The 20,407-nt window shown below is 35.7% G+C and overlaps 1 protein-coding gene across 1 annotated transcript in view; it reads right to left on the reverse strand.

Moving 5' to 3' along the window:
• Positions 1-20,407, reverse strand: part of LOC103594953 (chromosome unknown open reading frame, human C7orf60) — a 70,931-nt gene that overhangs the window by 23,670 nt on the left and 26,854 nt on the right. The window contains exon 3 of the mRNA XM_008578254.1: positions 12,464-12,634. Within this exon, the coding sequence (XP_008576476.1) occupies positions 12,464-12,634 (171 nt within the window). The remainder of the gene's footprint in view (positions 1-12,463; positions 12,635-20,407) is intronic.

A 20,407-nucleotide genomic window follows, 5' to 3' on the forward strand; every position in this document is an offset into this window, starting at 1 on the left:
GAGGAGGGAGGAGGAGGAGGGAGAGGGAGGAGGGAGAGGGAGGAGGGAGGGAGGTTTTGGTAATGGGCCACAATAATCAACCACATTGTATATCGACAAAATAAAATTTTTAAAAAAAATCCAGTGATAAGAACCTTAGTTGTCAGTCTTAATACAATTGAGAAAAAGATAAAACTCATGAAAGCCTGCTTAAAGCAAAGAATTTTCAACCTCTCAATATCATACTCATTGGACATATAATGGAGAAGCTAAAAATTCAACTGTATACTCAATTTTATGAATATTAAAGGACATGTATAACATACTAGAAATATGTTACTATTTCTGTTTAAAGCATGAGTATAATTAAGAATTTTCTTCTATTTTTGTAAGGAAATGGGATTAATAGCCCTCTTATTACTGACCAACTTCCACAGTATTTCACGTCTCATATAAAAGTTTTTTTTTTTTTTTTTTGGTGGCTGGCCAATACAGGGATCCAACCCTGGTCCTCGGTGTTATTCAGGAATTCTTTATGTATGAAAAGGAATTACCTACACACAAAGAGGTTACGGTATCTATAGGTCCAATGCCACTAAATACACTGACAGTCTAAGTAAAATTAATCCATTCCACATTTCTTTCCTTACCACAGTAATATAATTTTGTGTATATTAAAACTTTCTGAGAATATTGTTCCTGGATGGGTAAATCATGAAACATGAAATAATGATTCTGAAAAGCACAGGTCTTTTTCTATACTCAGCAGAAAAGTAATGTATTTAAATAAAATTAAAATGAAATCAGTCAATAAGTCTGTCTACCAAACATTGTTAATATTTAAAAGCAAAACATGGAAAATTATGGCTCTGCTCTAGAAACACCTTACACTTGCAAACTACGATTAAGTAACCAAAAGTAATAATACAGAAATACGAAGCTAAAGAATTAAATATAAACTAAGCCACTTGTAACTTTACATACATTTATCTCCCTCAATATTATGTTTTGAAAAGACTTATGCTTCTTTTTCTATTATCCATGTGACCTAGTATAAGAAATTGAAACTTAATAGCACTCAGCAAATGTTTTTTTGAATGACTGAAAAAGATCATTTTTATGTGCTCTGGTTGTTGAGGCTACTTGATACTTCATCCACTGGTAACAGGCTTTTCTGCTTTTCAATTATAGCTTTTCAGACTGAATATCTGTTTTCAATTCCAATAGTCTCTACCTTTTCTGTTTGCTTCCTCTTCTAAGCCATGAAAAAAATATATCTAGTTTTTACCAGCTTGGGAAAAGTCAAGTCATCTGATGGGTCACAATATCCATTTACCTGCATCTCTTCTGTCTACTCTCTAAATCTATCTCACTTTTCTTAGTGTACACTTATAACTAGGTTATGGTTATATTATGAACGGATTTTGTGTTTTATAGGTAGGGTCATCATATAGTTTATAGTCCAAACTAGACACTTGAAAATAAAAGAGCACTATTAAACATAAACCAGGACTGTATAAAGCAAACCAGAGCATATGGTCACCCTATTTATAGGCAGTGTAACAAAATAAAAATCATAATATAAATTAATTGTGAAGCATTCCACCAATTAAAATTTGTCTTAATTGGCTTTCCCTCTTAATAACTGAGTATGATTCTTCATTGCCTTTATGGTTTGATACATCCGGTTATGTTCAATATACTGTAATATAACATGTACTTTATCTGAAATCTGTGAAAATTGCTATTGTATACATGGCATAAATAGTAATCTGCATAGTGCTATCCTTAACCATGACAATTATCACAGCAATAATTTTGACACTTTCATCTCAAAATGCTGTGAGGAAGAATGACTTGTGTTTATCAAAATGCAAGTGCTTTAAGAAAAAAAGGGCAAAGAAAACATAGGTACCATCACTCTCCAACAACCCAAATTAATAAATGCTTTTTGAGGATCAATAATGAAAAACCAAGCTACCCTAATTAATTAGCCAAAATGGCATTAACTAATGGAAAATTCATTCTCTCAGCATTATCAGTGATTGATTAATTAATTAATTAATTTTAAATTATGGACCAGAAAGACTTACCTACAAAGGAAGGGGAATAAGAGCAGAATTTTTAAATAAAGTATTTCTTTTGGGGGTACTTCTGAATAGGAGACTTTTATTAAGAAAGTGATGCTTGTGGGAATACAAGGAGATGAGTAAAGTTGCAGCACTAACACAATTTACTCTTCAACCCACCCAATTCTATACATACACATACATATTCTGTCCCTTGGCTTTAGCCAATTGCTCTCTCTCTCCCCATCCCTAATTTTGTTAATGCAGTTATATTAGCGTTAAAAATGAATTCAGCTTGTTTAGGTGATTAAAGGTAACAAAAAATTTACTCTACAGATTCACATGTACAAAATAAAAGTGTGTTGTAGTTGGTTCGGTAGAACTCCTGATGTGAATTTCCCTCAAGCCACTATCCTCTCTTAACCTTTTCATTCACTATTGCACTTCTCTTAAAAATATCATTACTGTATAAACTTCCCACTTGAACTTCAAATCACTAAAATCTGGCTGCCACCCTTAACATTGCACACATCTCTCTCAAGGTCAATGACTTCTTAATCATTAAATCCAAGAACATCCTCTTAATCTGTATCCTATTGATTATCATCCTTCTGATGATGTCCAACTCTTATGTCCATTGTGGCTTTCTCTTCATCCCAGTTATATGTAATCATTTCCTAAAGTCCCATAATTGAGTTTTCTCCCTTTCTACTCTACCATCTTTCTCCAGAGTGACTCGGGTAACACTCTGTATATACAGATGATACCATGTAGTTACATCAATCAAAACAGCCTCCAAATGCAGCTGAGACTTCTATATCTACTTTCTGACTTTTGAACTCATTTCTTAGCTCCAGACTCACATTTTCAACAATAGGCAAGATAAATGTTTTTGGCACAGAAATCCTGGAAATGCTTTTAAACTCAATTTATCCAAAACCATACTAATTATCTACTCACTCCTTAAAAGTCTTCTCATGTTCTATCCCATAAAACATCTCCTCCAAAAGATAATATTAAGGTCCACAGAACTTTTTTTTTTTTTTTTTAAAGATGACCGGTAAGGGGATCTTAACCCTTGGCTTGGTGTTGTCAGCACCACGCTCAGCCAGTGAGCAAACCGGCCATCCCTATATGGGATCCAAACCCGGGGCCTTGGTGTTATCAGCACCACACTCTCCCGAGTGAGCCACGGGCCAGCCCCATAGAACTTTTCATTACCCTCCCTCAACCAGGTATTATAATTTTGTAATGTCTCTTGTACTCATCTTCTTTCTGGCTCTACCCTGTTTCATAGTCTCATCTATCACTTCTTGCAGTTGTTCTCTCTGTTAGAATACCTTCTAACCCATATAATACATGGATGTAGAGACCTCCCCCTAAAATATATTATTTCTTTTCTTTCGGCAGCTGGCCAGTATGGTAATCTGAACACTTGATCTCAGTATAATTTCTTTTCTTAAGAACTTAAGTTAGCTTCCCCTTTTCTTTTTTTTTTTTTTCCTTTTTGTCTTTTTTCGTGACCGGCAACGGATCGCAACCCTCAGTGTCGCGCCCGTACCAGACCGGGACCGGCAACAGGATCGCAACCCTTGGTGTTGCGCCTGCACCTCGCTCAGCCAATGAGCGGCCAGTCTGTATGTGGGATCCGAACCCTCGGCGGGAGCGTTGCCGCACTCCCAAGCGGCGCACTGTAGCAGTGCGCCACCGGGCCGGCCCTAGCTTCCCCTTTTCTACGGAAACACAAGATAAATTGCTTGGCATAATGTTTAAGGTTCTTCACTATCTAAGACTTAGTCAACTGTACTAGTAGCTGTTTTCCAAAAACCTAATATACTTACATGTCTTTGTTCCTCTTTTACTTCTCACTATTAAGCCCCCTTTCCTTTCCTACTCACTCAAGGCTCAGCCTAAATATTAACTCTGAAAAATTCATTAAATTTTCTCTTTAAAAATTACCATTAATTCCTTTGACTTTCACAACACATCCCTTATACTCTTATTGTAACAGTTTCTTGCTAGTTGTAAATAAAAATACATGGTCTACTGGACTATAAGGTCATTGCAAATGTTAAGAGTGAAACAAAGAGAGTTCAGAAACATGCTCTATTTATCTTTGTGACACCTTACGACTAACCTATGCTAATAACCAACATATGCTTGCTGAATTCATTAATTTAACAAGTATTTATTGAGGGCCTAGTATGTGCTGGGACTATTCTAGGAGCTGAGTTATCTACAAGGCAGATGTATATCTTATCTTCACAGTTTACAATGTGGTCTAATAGGAAAGACAGACCATAAACAAATAATATAGTAAACTGTGATGAAAGTTAGAATAAGGGAAATAAAATGTGTTAGAGCAGGAGTTTTCAACTTTTTGGTCTCAGAATCCTTTTGTACTCTTAAAAATTACTGAAGACCCCAAAGATGTTTGTTTATGTGGATTATATCTATTTATAGCTGAGAAATTTTTTTTTTTTCCTTTTTGTCTTTTTTCATGACCAGCAACGGATCGCAACCCTCAGTGTCGCACCCGTACCGGCCCGGGACCGGCAACGGGATCGCAACCCTCGGTGTTGCTCCCCGCACCTCACTCAGCCAGTGAGCGGGAACCGGTCTGTATGTGGGATCCGAACCCTCGGCGGGAGCGCCGCCGCGCTTCCCAAGCGGCGCACTGTAGCAGTGCACCACCGGGCCAGCCCTAGCTGAGAAATTTTTTAAAAATGTATTAATTCGGGCCGGCCCGGTGGCGCACTGGATGGTGCGCCGCTTGGGAAGCGCGGTGGCGCTCCCGTCCGAGGGTTCGGATCCCACGTACAGACCGGCTCCCGCTCACTGGCTGAGCGAGGCGAGGGAGCAACGCCGAGGCTTGCGATCCCGTCGCCGGTCCCCGGTCCGGTGTGGGGGCAACACTGAGGGTTGCGATCCGTTGCCGGACACGGAAAAAAGACAAAAAAAAAAAATGTATTAATTCATCAAAAATAGCAATAATAAAACCATCATATGCTAACATATATTTTTTGAAAAAGAACGATGTTTTTCAAAACAAAAAAATTTAGTGAGAAGAGTGGCATTGTTTTACATTTTTTGCGAATCTCTAATGTCTGGCTAAATAGAAAGTAGCTGGATAATCATCATGTCATCATGTTTTAGTATGCAATTGAAGTACTTTTTGTGTACTTCTCATTTCATCACATAGCATATTAAAAAAATGATTACTCAAGAGTTCAGTTTAATAACACTTTTGGTCAGAAGTGTTTTGGATAAGGGAAGCATTTTGGATAAGGGAAGCCTCAACCTGTACTGAAAAATGAGGGAGGTAAAGGTATATCATAAAGGACTTTTTATGTTAAGGAACTTGGATTTTATCTCAAGGGCAAAGTAAAATCACTAAAAAGTTTTATGCAGCAGAGTTAGTATTATCAGATTTGTGTTTCAGAAAAACACAAACTGTGAAGAATGGACTGGAGTAAAACTAGAAAAAGAGACTACTGCAATAGCCTTGGTGAAAGATGAGATGGAGAAGTAGACAGACTGAAGCAATATTGAGAATCTACTTAGAAGTGATAATAGGACTTTGTGATTAATAGGATGTGGAATGTGAAATAGGGGAAGAAGTCACAAATAAACCTTAAAGTTTCTGGCTTGAGCATATAGATGGACTTAATAAAATAGGGAAGACTGGAAAAAGAATAGATTTAGGTGGTTCAGGTGGTAGGAAAAGGAAAAAAAAATTAGCTCACTCATGATACAGGACATCTCACAGGCACAAACACAGAGATGTCTAGTTGATAACTAGATATATGAAGGTCAGAGGTCAGGTCAGAGGTCTGAACTGGCAGTACGGATTTGGAATAATCAGCATATACGTGGTAACCAAAGCTATGGGAGTAAATTAAGCTGCCATGTGAACCTGTCATAGTCTGAGTGTTAAGAGTAGAGAATCCAGGACCAACAATTAAGAGACAGGCAGAGAAAAGGAATGTACTGCTATTATGAAAGAACAAGTAGATGCACTGATAAAAGGACAGGCTCTTATAGCACATGAATCAAAATGAAGACTCATTTTCTTTTTAAAGAAAATATTGCAGTGATAAGGAAAATATGGAAAAAGTTGATTGCCAATAGCCACTAAATTATCATTAGCCCCATAAAATATGGTAATAGAACATGCTCTGCCACCCCCATGGAATAAATAACATTTACGGATATTTGTTCCAGGAAGGGTTTTAAGTTTTAGGTAACCCATTTGAAAATACTAACTTGTTAGTTAAAACGAAACACTGAAGACTCTATTTCCTATATTATTTTTCTCTAATTTTGCATATAATTCTACTTAGCTTTATTTTTCATTACATCAAATTCAATTCAATTCCAGTTACTAAAATAATACATCTTGTTTTAAATAGTAAATCTTTAATAGTATCGAACATAGTACACAGAACTACATTAAGAATCTTATAAACTGGTTAACAGAATGAAACACATTTACTTTATGAATCCCTCCAGACAGAATTTCTTTCACTAGAAAGTATTTTATTGTCATCAATTTCCTTTTTATACAGTCACATTATAGAAATCTGGATCATGGTATTTTTCTCATGAAGATTTGCCAATTGAGCAGTTACCCAAATGATGTTTTGAACCTACATAGTCATCACTACTTTCATTTTCAACATCTAGGGCTTTGAGTCATTTTCAGAAACCTCAGAGTTTTGGGGTTTTACACATGGTTCTTTCCATTTTTCCCTTTTCTTTTTTCTTTTTGCTGGAAGACTACACAGTGCTTTTTATAGAAGAAAAGGAGACTCAGAATGTTAGATATCTCCCCAAGGTTATTCCCTGAGCCAGTGCTAAAACTGGGAAAGGAAATCTTCCTTACTTTTAAGAGGCAACTGATAAGCATAGATTATTTTCATTCAGCTTATTCATAAACTTCAATACATATTTTTTTTAAGGCAAGAAAACATGGAAGGAAAACTTTACAATTTTGATTTAATAAGCATTGTTTCTGCTGAAATAGCTTTTAAAAATTACATCATGCATTATTTTACATGGGACTTGATAATCTTGATATTACTAAGCATCCACGTCTGATATTGTTGTCACAAACTTATCCTTTTAACATCTCGGTAAAATAAATGAAGAGTTTTACTTTCAGGTTTAAATATATATTTGTATATATATTTTTTGATTTATATATAATAGATTTCAAACTAAAAGAAAAACACAACTGAAAACCATTATTAAAACACTTAAAATTTTCCATTTATACACTGAATTATGTTAAAGAGACATTTAATTTCCTTCTTTAGCATTGTAGTATCTTTTGCTCACTAGAATAATCTTCAGTATTAAAAAGCCTCCCAGAATAAAAAGAATGCTAAAACTAAAAAAAATAGACTGTTAACTAAAACATTTTTTAAAAAGAATACCAAAGCTAGAGAACATTAATAAAAGGTATACAAAATCACTTTCCAACTGTCATAAACTGAACTGGCAAAATAAGAATTAATATGTCTAATTAGGTCTTCTGTTAGACATTACCTATCATCATGTATTATGTTCCCCTTCTCTGTCACAAACCTTTTAAGAAAATGTTCAATATCTTATATCCTAAGACAGAACAGAGATAAGGCCTATGGTGAGACTCCTAGATTGGCAGTGACCACCTAATATTCTTTACAGTCCTTCCTTGGCTCACTGCCACCACCCCTTCTCTTCTCCTTTTCTCTACCAATGGAGTCTCAAGCAAATGATTATAAAAACACAATTCTGCTACACTAAACATGTCCTTCCTTCCTTCCACCCAAAAAGCATGAGTTAAGCTCCTACTCTAACAACTATATACATCAAGTAATATCCGGAGTACTAAAGAGCTCATACAAATTGACAAACACTTAAGATCCCAATAGTTAAGTGGGAAAACGACATAAACAGACGATTTTCAAAAAAAGGAAATAAATAAATGATCCTATTCACAGGTCTGCCTTAGCTGCTAAGAAGCTCAGGGTCAAAATGTATTCCTACTTATGGCAAGGGTAATGGACATAAAGGATAGATAAGTTTCTTCTCTCATACTGACTAACTAATTGGTAATGGCTTCTTAGAGTGCTGTGTGAAAAAAAATTCTTAGGCCAAGTCCAGGCTCTGTAGGAATGATCCTATGACCAATTACCTATTCACCATAGATTTTAGAAAGTATAATGATACCATGAATGACATGTTTCTACTATAGCAAGTACTAGAACTTCACAGAATGTATTTACTTTCCTGATTTCATATTATTTTCTTTTCTTCTATTTTACAAATTTACTTTTCCTTGTTATATTTTAGGTATCTGTTAGAAATGCATACTGACACAATGGGATTCCATTTTATTCCACTGTGTTAATAAAGAGTGAAAAAAGGAAAATAGTGATGCCAGTAAATTTTGGCAAAATGGGAACTTACACTGCTAGAAGTAATGGAATTAATATTATCTTTCTGGAACAGAATTCAGTAATATGTACAAGAACCTAAAGCCATTTATACTCTTCAACCTGGAAATCCACTTCTGGGAATCTCTCCCAAGGACTTGAAAATTCAAATGCAAAGAGGTTTAATGATGAGGTAAAACTGTGAGAAAGGAAACAACCTAAATGTCCATTGAAAGAATAATGTATATAAAGCAAGATTCTTTCCACCATATTATCTTTCAGAAATGAGGACATCGCCTTACATTTGAGCTCTACCAAGTCTCTAGGCTACTGAGCCCTCTCAATTTCCTTACTTTGAACAATAAAGTACTATTTGGAAAAAACTAACACTAGCCTGAAATGACTTCAAACAAATGTAACTTGGTTGCTTACTTGATGAAAAATCACTTGATGAATTTGCCCCCCCCCAAAAAAAAAGAAAGGCAAAAGAATTTAGCACAAATTTAGCAATTCTACATTGAAGTATGTATAGCTTTACAATTGCAATTGTTGAATATTTTCTTAAAAGATCACATTAAAAAGCAACATCATCAGGCAACTAGATGAATTCTTCCATTTCCTACTGTCCTTAGGTTTATTTCCATCACAAGCAACTACGGTATAACTTAACCCCAAATATAGATTCAGTTCTTATCTAATGTTTATACAATTCATCAGGAACACATCAGTGTTAATTCAGATTGGGAAATGGGAAGCCTGGTTCAGTGTCTTAAGTTAAATTCTGTTGGCATCATAGGATGAGTTAGGAAGTATTCCTTATTGACTCTATTTTCAGGAACAGATTATACAGAAGTGATATCATTTCTTACCTAAATGTTTGATAGATTTCACCAGTGAAAACATGTGGGCCTAATGCTTTCTGTTTTGGAAGGCTATTAATTATTGATTCAATTTCTTTAATAGATACAGGCCTTTCAGATTATCTATTTCTCCTTGTGTGAATTTTAGTACATCATGTATTTCAAGGAACTGGAACATTTCATCCAAGTTATCTAAATTGTGGGCACAGAAACGTTCATAATATTCCTTTATTTTCTTTTTACTGTCCATGAAATGCATTGTGATGGGCCCTCTTTTATTTCTGATATTAGTAATTTGTATCTTCCCTTTTTTTCTTGGTTAGCTGTGCTAGAGGTTTATCAATTTTATTGATGTTTTCAAAGAACCAGCTTTTTGTTTTATAGATTTCTCTACTGATTTCCTGTTTTCAGTTTCATTAATTTTTGTTCTAATTTTCATTATTTCTTCCATTTACTTGGATTTAATTTGCTCTTATTTTTCTAGTTTCCTAAGGTAGAAGCTTATTTTGTTGACTTTACATCTTTCTTCTTTTCTAATATATGTTTTCAATACTATATATTTCCCTCTAAATACTGCTTTCACTATATACCACAAATTTGGTAAGATGTATTTTCATTTTCGTTTAGGTCAAAATACTTTTGAATCTTATTGAGGCTTTTTGTCTGACTCATGTGTTATTTAAAGGTATGTTATTAAATCTATAAATATTTTGGGATCTTCCACCTCTCTTTCTGTTACCGATTTCTGGTTTAATTCTGTTATAGTCTGAGAGCATACTTGCAAGATGGTCTATCTTTTTAAATTTGTTAAGGTGTCGTATGGCCCAGGAAGTAGTCTATTTGGTGAGTGTTTCGAAAAAATATAAATATTTTTAAAAAGACAGCAAAGTATTTATTTTGTGTCAATTACAATTGTGTGTGTGTGTGTGTGTGTGTGTATACACACACACTGGGGGATTGGGTTGGGCACAGCTATCCTAATATTAGTCAGGATTTAGGATAAAGTTTCTAGCAGTCACATTACATAAAGATTCAAAAAATGCCATATCTCAATTTCGGGTTACAGGTGGTTTAAAAGTGACTCTACTAATAACAAAAATTTGGTTTTCATGAAATGTAAGTGCAAAACAAAAGAAAGTGTCTTAACTATGTGAACGGTACAGCCTTTTTGGAAAATGGTAGGGAGGTTCCTCAAACAACTACAGTTAGATCTACCATATGACCCAGCTATTCCACTGCTAGGAATATACCCAGAGGAATGGAAATCATCACGCAGAAGGGATATCTGTACTCCAGTGTTTATTGCAGCACTATTTACAATAGCCAAGAGTTGGAACCAGCCCAAATGTCCATCATATGAGTAGATAAAGAAACTGTGGTATATCTACACAATGGAATTCCACTTTGCTATAAAAAAGAATGAAATACTACCATTTGCAACAACATGGATGGACTTAGAGAAAATTATGTTAAGTGAAACAAGTCAGGCACAGAAAGAGAAATATCACATGTTCTCACTTATCTGTGAGAGCTAAAAATAAATAAATAAATAAATAAATAAACACACAAACAAATAAAGGGTGGGTGGTGGGAGAAGACACAACAGTCACAACAATTCCCTGAACTTAAGACAAGTGAACAGATATGATGTGGTGGGGAAGGGGAGAGAGGGATGGGGGAAAGAGGAATGGGTAAAGGCTCACGAAAATCAACTAAAATGTATATTGAGAAGTTGAAAAAATAAAACAATAAAAAAAAAGAAAAATGTGACAATGACTTAATAAATAAAAGAATCTCAACAATGAAATAAAGACTATAAAAAGAATGACAGAAAAATTCTAGAATTGATACTTTGCATATGTATCTTTTTTTTTAAAATCTAACTATATAATTTCTCTTTTTTTTTTTTTCCTTTTTGTCTTTTTTCGTGTCCGGCAACAGACCACAACCCTCAGTGTCGCGCCCGTACCGGGCCAGGACCGGCAACGGAATCACAACCCTCGGTGCTGCGCCCGCCCCTCGCTCAGCCAGTGAGCGGGAACCGGTCTGTATGTGGGATCCGAACCCTCAGCGGAAGCGCCACCGCGCTCCCAAGCGGTGCACTGTAGCAGTGCGCCACCGGGCCAGCCCTATAATTTCTTATATTGGTCAACATTTAAAAAATATTTAAGAATGTCCATAACATCTGACTGTAGGATATTTAATAAGTCATTATGCTTTAAAAGCTTTGCAATAACCTTTGAATAAAGATAAAGGTGTCTTATCCTTTCCTACTGAACTAATCAAAGATATGTTAATTCACTTTTAAATGAAATTGCTTATAACTAGATAATATTTTCAACATGGTGTAAGATCAAAGTAAACAAAGGTGATGCTACATTGATACCTACAGTTTTGAAATTGTTTAAGAGTTTAATTTCATTTTCATGGTTACTTTCAATGTCTATTAACAATGTTTCTAGAATTATTTAAGTGTAGCATTTTCAAGTGATTAATAAAATATTACTTGATACCATAAATCCATTCTGGGTTCTAGGGCATATAAATAATTTTAATACTACTAATAATTAATTGGATTATAATACTCATGTACTTACAAAATTTGTGCCTATATACGTACAAAACATTCCTAGCATGCAGATTTTCATATCAACAATAAATTAATGGCAATTGGTTCTATTAATAATTTCCCATTTTTTCCCTCTTATTTGTAATTTCTTAGTGGATAGCCACTGTAAATTAAAGATTAATTAGATTTTGCTGTTTTGATTCTTTGTATTATAAGTAATTATTTTAACGTTTAATAAACTATTTTTTTTATATTTAGTGAGGACAATACATGCTATAGAACCAGTAATTTTCCAGATAATCTCTTAAAATTTTATGCTAGATTTTTGCCGAATAATATGAGGTGCTTCAAAAAGTTTGTGGAAAATTGAATTAAAAGATAATATGAATCCTTCCATGAACTTTTTGATGACCCCCTCATACTACAAATCTGCATTCCTCAGCCTAACATTTTACCAGAGGACCAAGTAACTGCCTACTACTTGGTATAAACCATTACACTATTTTACATTAACACAGCTAAGCAGAATAATGTTAATAATTGAAGCAGAAAAAGTATACTTACTCAGTTATAAATTCAGGATTTGTAAAGTTGAGGTTCGTTAAATGACCTTCAAGTTTAGAAGACTCATGCATGTTTAAGGCTGGAGTGGTCTTAGTAGCAAGTACAGCTCTTTTTTCATCTTTCTCAAGTGCTTTTCTCTTCCCACCATTTTGGAAATATTCTCTGCATACACTACAAGTCGAAATAAAGTTATATTTTAAAATACTGAATATGAATAATAAAGTGAAATGGAAAAACATTAGTCTTTATTAATCAGACTTTTAAACTTTAATGATTCCTATTATGAAAATGTTAAACAGAAGTAAGTTTGAGAAACTTGTAGCACTTTCACAACTTTTTAGTTACTATAGAAAAAAAAATGATCATAGATTATGCTAAATAGATAAGAATATGTTTTATCGGGAGTATAGACATGTCTGTGTACATTTTATGGGACTTCCTTATTAACTAAAACATAAGTTCCTCCAGCAAAGTTTAGATAATACTGCTAGTTAGTGAGAGAATCCAGAAAGAATAGTAGTTACAGTTAATTTTGAGTCAGCTTTGCTGGTAGTAAACAGATAACCCAACAGTTGTTTTGAGGTCCTTCTTGGTTTATGATAACAAAGTCAGATTGTCAATATATTAAGAGATCATTTTTCTTTTTATTTGCTCTGAGAGAAGGGCATACAAATCTAGTTTAGGTAAAAATGGTATCCTACCATAAAGATATAGGTTCAAACAGAACAAAAATTTGAACATAATAGCAATTTTTATAACACTTGGAAATTATTCCTGTCCACCAGGAGATCATTCCCACTTGTCCCAATTCTTACACAATTAAAATTCAGATTTTTCAAGATTTACAATTTTAAACCCATATAGTTAAGTCCACATCAGGTTGCTATCCAGAATCAGAAACATATGACTGGCATATACTTACAAACATTTTTCTTAAAACTTATGATGTACCTAATATAATTATAGGGTAAATATAATAGGACACCATACCTGGGTACGTAATAGGACAACAAATATGCACCACAGATCAACTCAAACAACTATTAGCTATTAAAGCCAAGAAACTTAAAGGAAAAAAAAGACCAGTAAGACCTAGCTCTGGCCCTTATGCTTACAATTTGACAGGAGATACACACATGAAAGCAGTTAACTGATATAATTATCAAAGCTACTTAAAGTGAAGGAGGATGGAATCTGAACAAATTTTCTTTCTTTTTAGATTCTTAAAATAAATCACATTATTACTACATAGAGTTCATACTTTAATCAAAGCTACACTATTTTTTCTCCACAGACACTGCTTGGTGAAGTTCCAAAAACACATGGGAAGACAAGTAAGAATTGAAGAAAAATTAGTTTAAAACTGGTCTCAACAAGTAGAACTATGGTCAGAGAGAACAATGTCTATTTCTCTATCACACTTACAGGATGCCATTAGTTCAACTTCAGTTTTTCTTATTTCCTATTATGTAATACTTCTTTAACTTATTTTACGTAGATTTAGTTTTAACTTTAATTATAGATAGGAGTTGAAACTCATTCATATTAAGTATCCTGTGGAGGCACACAGGCGATGGCAAAACAAACTGAAGAGGGCACAGTTGCTACCATCAAGCTGAGAATAGGAAGGAAACAGTTATATAACAATAAAGAATATACAATTGATAGAGATGAACAAAGATATTTATCTTTGAACCTATGAAATACCTATCCCAATCTATATCAAACTAAAAAGCTTTTGCACGGCAAAGGAAATGATCAACAGAGTGAAAAGAAAACCTACTGAATGAGAGAAAATAGTTGCAAACTATACATCTGACAAGGGATTAATGTCTAGAATATACAAAAAACTCGAACAACTACACAGTGAAAAAAACAAATAACAATTAAAAAATGGGCAAAGGAGCTAAACAGACATTTTTGAAGAAAGACATACAAATGGGCAATAGGTACTTGAAAACATGCTCAACATCAGGGAAATGCAAACTAAAATCACTTAATTTTACGTGCAGTTGAGGAAATAAAAATTTAAGACCAATCGAATTGGCTTTGGAGCCCACTCAAGTAGAGAGTCAAATGAGGACTCTATAAAAGAGAGGAAGATATGATAAGGTCTTAGAGGTGGAAAAGTCAGATAACACAACTAAGATTCACCACCAAGATGGGGTCAACTCTGAGTGGGGAAATCCTAAGAAAGGATTTGGGACCTAGTGAATCAAAGCATTTTGCCACTGTTAGTTCAAAAGGAAGAAGTCTGGAAAGTATATGAGAAGGGCTGTCTCCAAAGATGAGAGTCTTGACAAGACGGTGCTGGGGGTGGGGGAGAAGGCACCTTGAAAATGGGAGGTGTTTCTGGAAGCATGGTGATAAAGGGAAATAAGAAGTAGCTAAAGATAAGAACCCTACTGAGATGCCTAATATGTTAAAAAATCATGTCAGATTAAAAGAAGAGAGTAAGAAATCTCCATTTGTGTTTGTAGTAATCAAACAGGGTCCTTGGGAATTAAGAACCAAAGTAAACCACCCTGCCCCCCCACATCTACAGAAACTCCAATACAAAGAATACAGTACAGAAGGTACATAAGAGCAACACCTAATGAACCCAGCAACCACTGAGTTTTCAGCCATTAAAAATTGTCAAAATCACAAATACAGTCATAAAAGAGAAGAAAACTGGAATGTATCACTTCAAATTAAGTTAGCAATTGTAAAGGTAAAAAGAACACTTCAAATTTGAAATTAAAAAACCTCAGGATAAAGAACTAAATAAGAAGAGATATTCTATATTCATGGACACTTAGACTCAATATTGTCAAATGTTAAGTTCTTCCCAACTTGATCTACAGTTTCAATACAATCCCAATCAAAATCCCAGCAAGTGGTTTTGTGGATATTGACAAACTGATTCTAAAGCTTATATGGTGTATTAGAGTTCTTCAGAGAAAGAAAACTCTCTGTGTGTGTGTGTGTGCGCGCACGCATGTGTGTGTAGAAAGAGAGACAGAGAGAGAAAGACAGACAGACATAGATAGAGATCTAGATATATACAGATATCTAGAAAGAGATTTCTTTTAAGGAACTGGCTCATGTGATTATGGAGGCTGAGATGTCCCACGATCTGTTGTGTGTAAGCTAGATAACCTGGAAAGCTGGTGTTCCAGTTCCAGTCCACGTCCAAAGGCCTGAGAACCAACTGTACAAGTTTTAGTCCAAGTCCAAAGGCCTAAGAACCAAGAGTGCCAATAACGTAAGTTCCAGTCTGAGGACAGGAGAAAACTGATGTCTCTGTGCAAGCAGTCAAGCAGAGAGCAAGAGAGTGGACAGGCACAGAGGGAATTCTTCCTTCCTCTACTTTTTTGTTCTATTCAGGCCATCAACAGATTGGATGCTGCTCACCCACAATGGAGGTTTACTCAGTCTATCAATTCAAATGTTAATCTCACCCAGACACACCTTCACAGACACACCCAGAAATAATGATTAGCCAAACATCTGGGCACCTCATGATCTGGTCAGGTTGTAAATAACATTCCATAACATAAAATTAAGTATCACATATGGAGAGGCAGAAGACCAGAACAGCTAATACAATATTGAAGAAGTAGTTGTTGAAGGACTAACACCACCAACTTCAAGCCTTACTATAATGCTACAGTAAACAAGACAGTGTGGTATATTGGCAAAAAACAGACAAATGGATCAGTGGAACAGAACAGAAAGCCCAGAAACAGAGCCACAATAATACGAGGGTACTTCAAAAAGTTCATAGAAAGATTAGTAATACCTTTCAATTCTACTTTTCCACGAACATTTTGAGGTACCCTAGTATAGTCAACTGATCTTTGACAAAGGAGAAAAAAGATAATCTTTTCAATAAGTCATGTACTGGACATCCATGTAAAAAAAAAAAAAAAAAAAAGAACCTAGATGCAGACCTTATACCTTTCACAACAATGAACTCAAAATGGATCACAGACCTAAATGTAAAATGCAAAACTATAAAATTTCTAGAAGATAACATAGGAGAAAATCTAGATGGCCTTGGGTATAGTGATGACTTTTTAGATTTGACACCAAAGGCATGATTCATGGAAGAAAGAATTGATAAACTGGACTTCATTAAAAGTTTCTGCTCTGTGAAAGACACTGTCAAAAGAATGAAAAAAGCCACAGATAGCAAGAAAATACTTGCAAAAGACATATAATAAACAACTGTTATCCAAAATATACAAAGAATTCTTAAAAGTTAACAATAACAAACAACCTGATTAAAAAATGGGTAAAAGGGGGCCGGCCCGGTGGCGCACTGCTACAGTGCGCTGCTTGGGAAGCGCAGTGGCGCTCCCGCCGAGGGTTCGGATCCCACATGCGGACCGGTTCCCGCTCACTGGCTGAGCGAGGTGCAGGGAGCAACACCGAGGGTTGCGATCCCATTGCCGGTCCCGGTCCGGTACAGGCGCGACACTGAGGGTTGCGGTCCATTGCCGGACACGAAATATCACACCTTCCACAAAAGGTGAATGGATCATATACCTAAATTTAAAATTAAAACTTTAAACTTCTTTCTATGAGATAACATAGGAGAAATGATAGGGGCGTTGGGTTTGGTTAGATACAACAAAAGCACGATGCATGGAAGAAAATAATGATAAGTAGGACTTTATTAAAAGGAAAAACTTCTCCATTAAAGACACTGTTAAGAGAACAGAAATACAAACTACGGATTGGGAGAAAATACTTGTAAAATGCATATCTGATAAAGAGCTGTTATCCAAAATATACATAGAACTCTTAAAAGTCAACAAGAAGAAAATGAACACCAATTAAAAAATGGGCAACAGATCTGAATAGACGTCTCACCAAAAAAGATATGCAGATGTCAAATAAGCATATGAAAAGACACTCCATATCGTATGTCACTAGGAAAGACAAAACAACAATGAGATAGCACTATGTACGTATTAGAAGGGATTAGAAGGTATACACATAGATACAAAATTCAGAATACTAACACCATCAAATGTACCAGAATGTGGAGCAACAAGAACGCTTACTCATTGCTGATGGGAATGCAAATAGTATAGCCATGTTGGGAGACAGTTTAGCAGTTTCTTACAAAACTGAACATGTATCTATCCAAAGGAGGTAAAAATTTATGTCCACACAAAGACCTGCATATGGATGTTTATAGAAGCTTTTTTCATAATTACCCAAACTTGAAAGCAACCAAGATGTCCTTCCATAGGTAGATGGATAAACTATGGTACATCCAGACAATGAAATATTATTCAGTGATAAAAAGAAATAAGCTCTCAAACCATCAAAAACCATGGAGGGGGCCGGCCCGTGGCTCACTCGGGAGAGTGTGGTGCTGATAACACCAAGGCCCCGGGTTCGGATCCCATATAGGGATGGCCGGTTCGCTCACTTGGGAGAGCATGATGCTGACAACACCAAGTCAAGGGTTAAGATCCCCTTACCAGTCATCTTTAAAAAAAATAAAAAAAAAAACCATGGAGGAAGCTTAAATGCATATTACTAAGTGGAAGAAGCCAATATGAAAAAGCTATAAACTGTATGATTACAACATTCTGAAAATGGCAAACTATGACAGTAAAAATATCAGTGGTTGTGGAGGGAGGAGGGGATGAAGGGATGTACAGGCGGATCACAGAGGATTTTTAGGCAGTAAAACTATTCTGTGTGATACTCTAATGGTAGATACATGTCATTATACATTTTTCAAAATCCATAGAATGTACAACACCAAGAGTGAACCCTAATGTAAATTATGAACTTTGAGTGATAATGATGTGTCAACGTAGGTTCAACAATTGTAACAAATGTACCACTCTGGTATGAGATGTTGATAGGAGGGGAGCCTGTGCAGGGGGTTGGGGGGACAGGTTATACATGGGAACTCTGTACTTTCTGCTCATTTTTCTTGTGATCCCACTGCTCTAAAAAATAAAGTCTAATTGAAAGAGAAATAAGCAAACCAGCCTTGGGATAGATATGTATCTCCTGATGTAAGGCAACATCACTTATATAATAGCCTTGCTAATGATGTGCTTAACTTGAATCTAATCACAAAAAACACAACCATACAAAACTAAAATGTGAGACAGTCTATAAAACTTTGACTTTAAGAAAGTTGTCAATTCATTTAAAAAAAAAAGAAAGAAAGAAATAGGTGGAGAATTTTTCTAGAATAAAGGAAACCAAACAGGTTTTTTTTGTTGTTGTCTTTTTTGTGACCAGTAAGGGGATCGCAACCCTTGGCTTGGTGTCACCCGCACCGTGCTCAGCCAGTGAGCGCACTGGCCATTCCTATATAGGATCCGAACCCGCGGCGGGAGCAACGCTGTGCTCCCAGCGCTGCACTTTCCCGAGTGCGCCATGGGGCCAGCCCAGAAACCAAACAGGTTTAACAACTCAATGTAATGAGTTATCCCTGATAGGATCCTGGATGGAAAATAAAATCTAGCTATAAAGGACATTATTGTGAAAACTGGGGAAATTTGATAATAGACTGCATGTTAGTTATACATACAGAGATGGTAAATTTCTTGAATGTGATAGTTTTATTGTGGTTATGGAGAAGAATGTTCTTAGGTGATAACACTGAAGTATTCAGGAATAAAAATGTGATTTCTGCAACTGACTCTTAAGTGGTTCATCAGAAAGCAAAGGAAAAAGAGGGTGGGTAAGCGAGAAGGGAAACAAGATACAAAATAAGACTACCTTTTTTTTTCAAAAACTGAAGGAACGAAAGTGAGTCAAGGATTTTATATCCAGTCAAGTTGTGCATCTTGTAACAAAACTATAGAAAATGAGTTTTTGGTATACAAGAACTCAGGGAAATCATAATTGTGTTTTTTAAAGAATCTACCGGAAGAAGAACTTCATCCATGAGATGACTGGGAAATGATGAAGAGGCTGGTAATGAATAAAAAGCATTAAATGAATAAAAAAGGAGACCATATGATGCTAAAGGCCACTTCCCAATGAAGACGTAAGTTATAAATACTTCTGCCATTTATCATAGTGAGATAGGAGGTGCTCAGTTTCCATGGGTTCAGGTTTCAGGACACACCCCTAGCTTTCAAGCCACTCCCCAAAGCCTCAGGCCCCTCTGCTAGGCCCTCCCCTAGAAGAAAGTCATTGTTTCTTATTGCCCCTACTTTAAACCACAGGGGACAGACATGCAAATCCAATGGCTGAGTATGCTCAGTAGAGAGGAGTTTATCCAGACTTATGGAATCCAAATGCCAAACATGCTCAGTAAAGTGAAATTTACCCTTTGAATGACCTTCCACTGGAGGTGCTAGAGAGCATGGAACACATTTGAATACATTTGGTGCATGTGGTGAAGTCTAACCAATGAGCAGGATCTAAAAGAGACCAACTGAGCATGTGCAAGACTAGATTATATCACTGAGAACCGCCTCATTTGAATATTCGTTAGATAGCATGAATATGTATTAGATAGCACAACTTAAAAAGCTGAATCCTAGTAGAAGGCAGGGCTGTTGCTCTCTCTCTTTGGGGCTAGCCTGCAGTTCTCCTGATGTGTGTATTTCTTACCTTTTTGTATCAAACTTGCCTTTGGCAGGCTGCTGTTCACTGTAGAGCCAGCATGCACTTTGTCTGTGAATGCGTATTTCTTACTTTTGTATTAAACTTGGTGTGGCCCTGCTCAGTCTCTGGAGCTAGGTGGCACTTTCTCTGTGAAATCTGTATCTCTTGTTATATTAAACCTATCACTTTCTACTGTGACTCTGCTCTTGAATTCTTTTCTGTGGCAGGGTCAAGAACCTGGTAAGAGGACAGGGTGGGTTTAGGCTGGCTATCAGGCCTCCCCAGACCTTCTCCTCCCATATCAAAAGCAGCCATCTTCACGAAGCAGAAATTCCAGATTTATGGAGAAACAGACCCAGAACT

The sequence above is a fragment of the Galeopterus variegatus genome, unplaced genomic scaffold (genome assembly GCF_000696425.1).
Source record: "Galeopterus variegatus unplaced genomic scaffold, G_variegatus-3.0.2 Scaffold1651, whole genome shotgun sequence".
Lineage (NCBI taxonomy): Eukaryota > Metazoa > Chordata > Mammalia > Dermoptera > Cynocephalidae > Galeopterus > Galeopterus variegatus.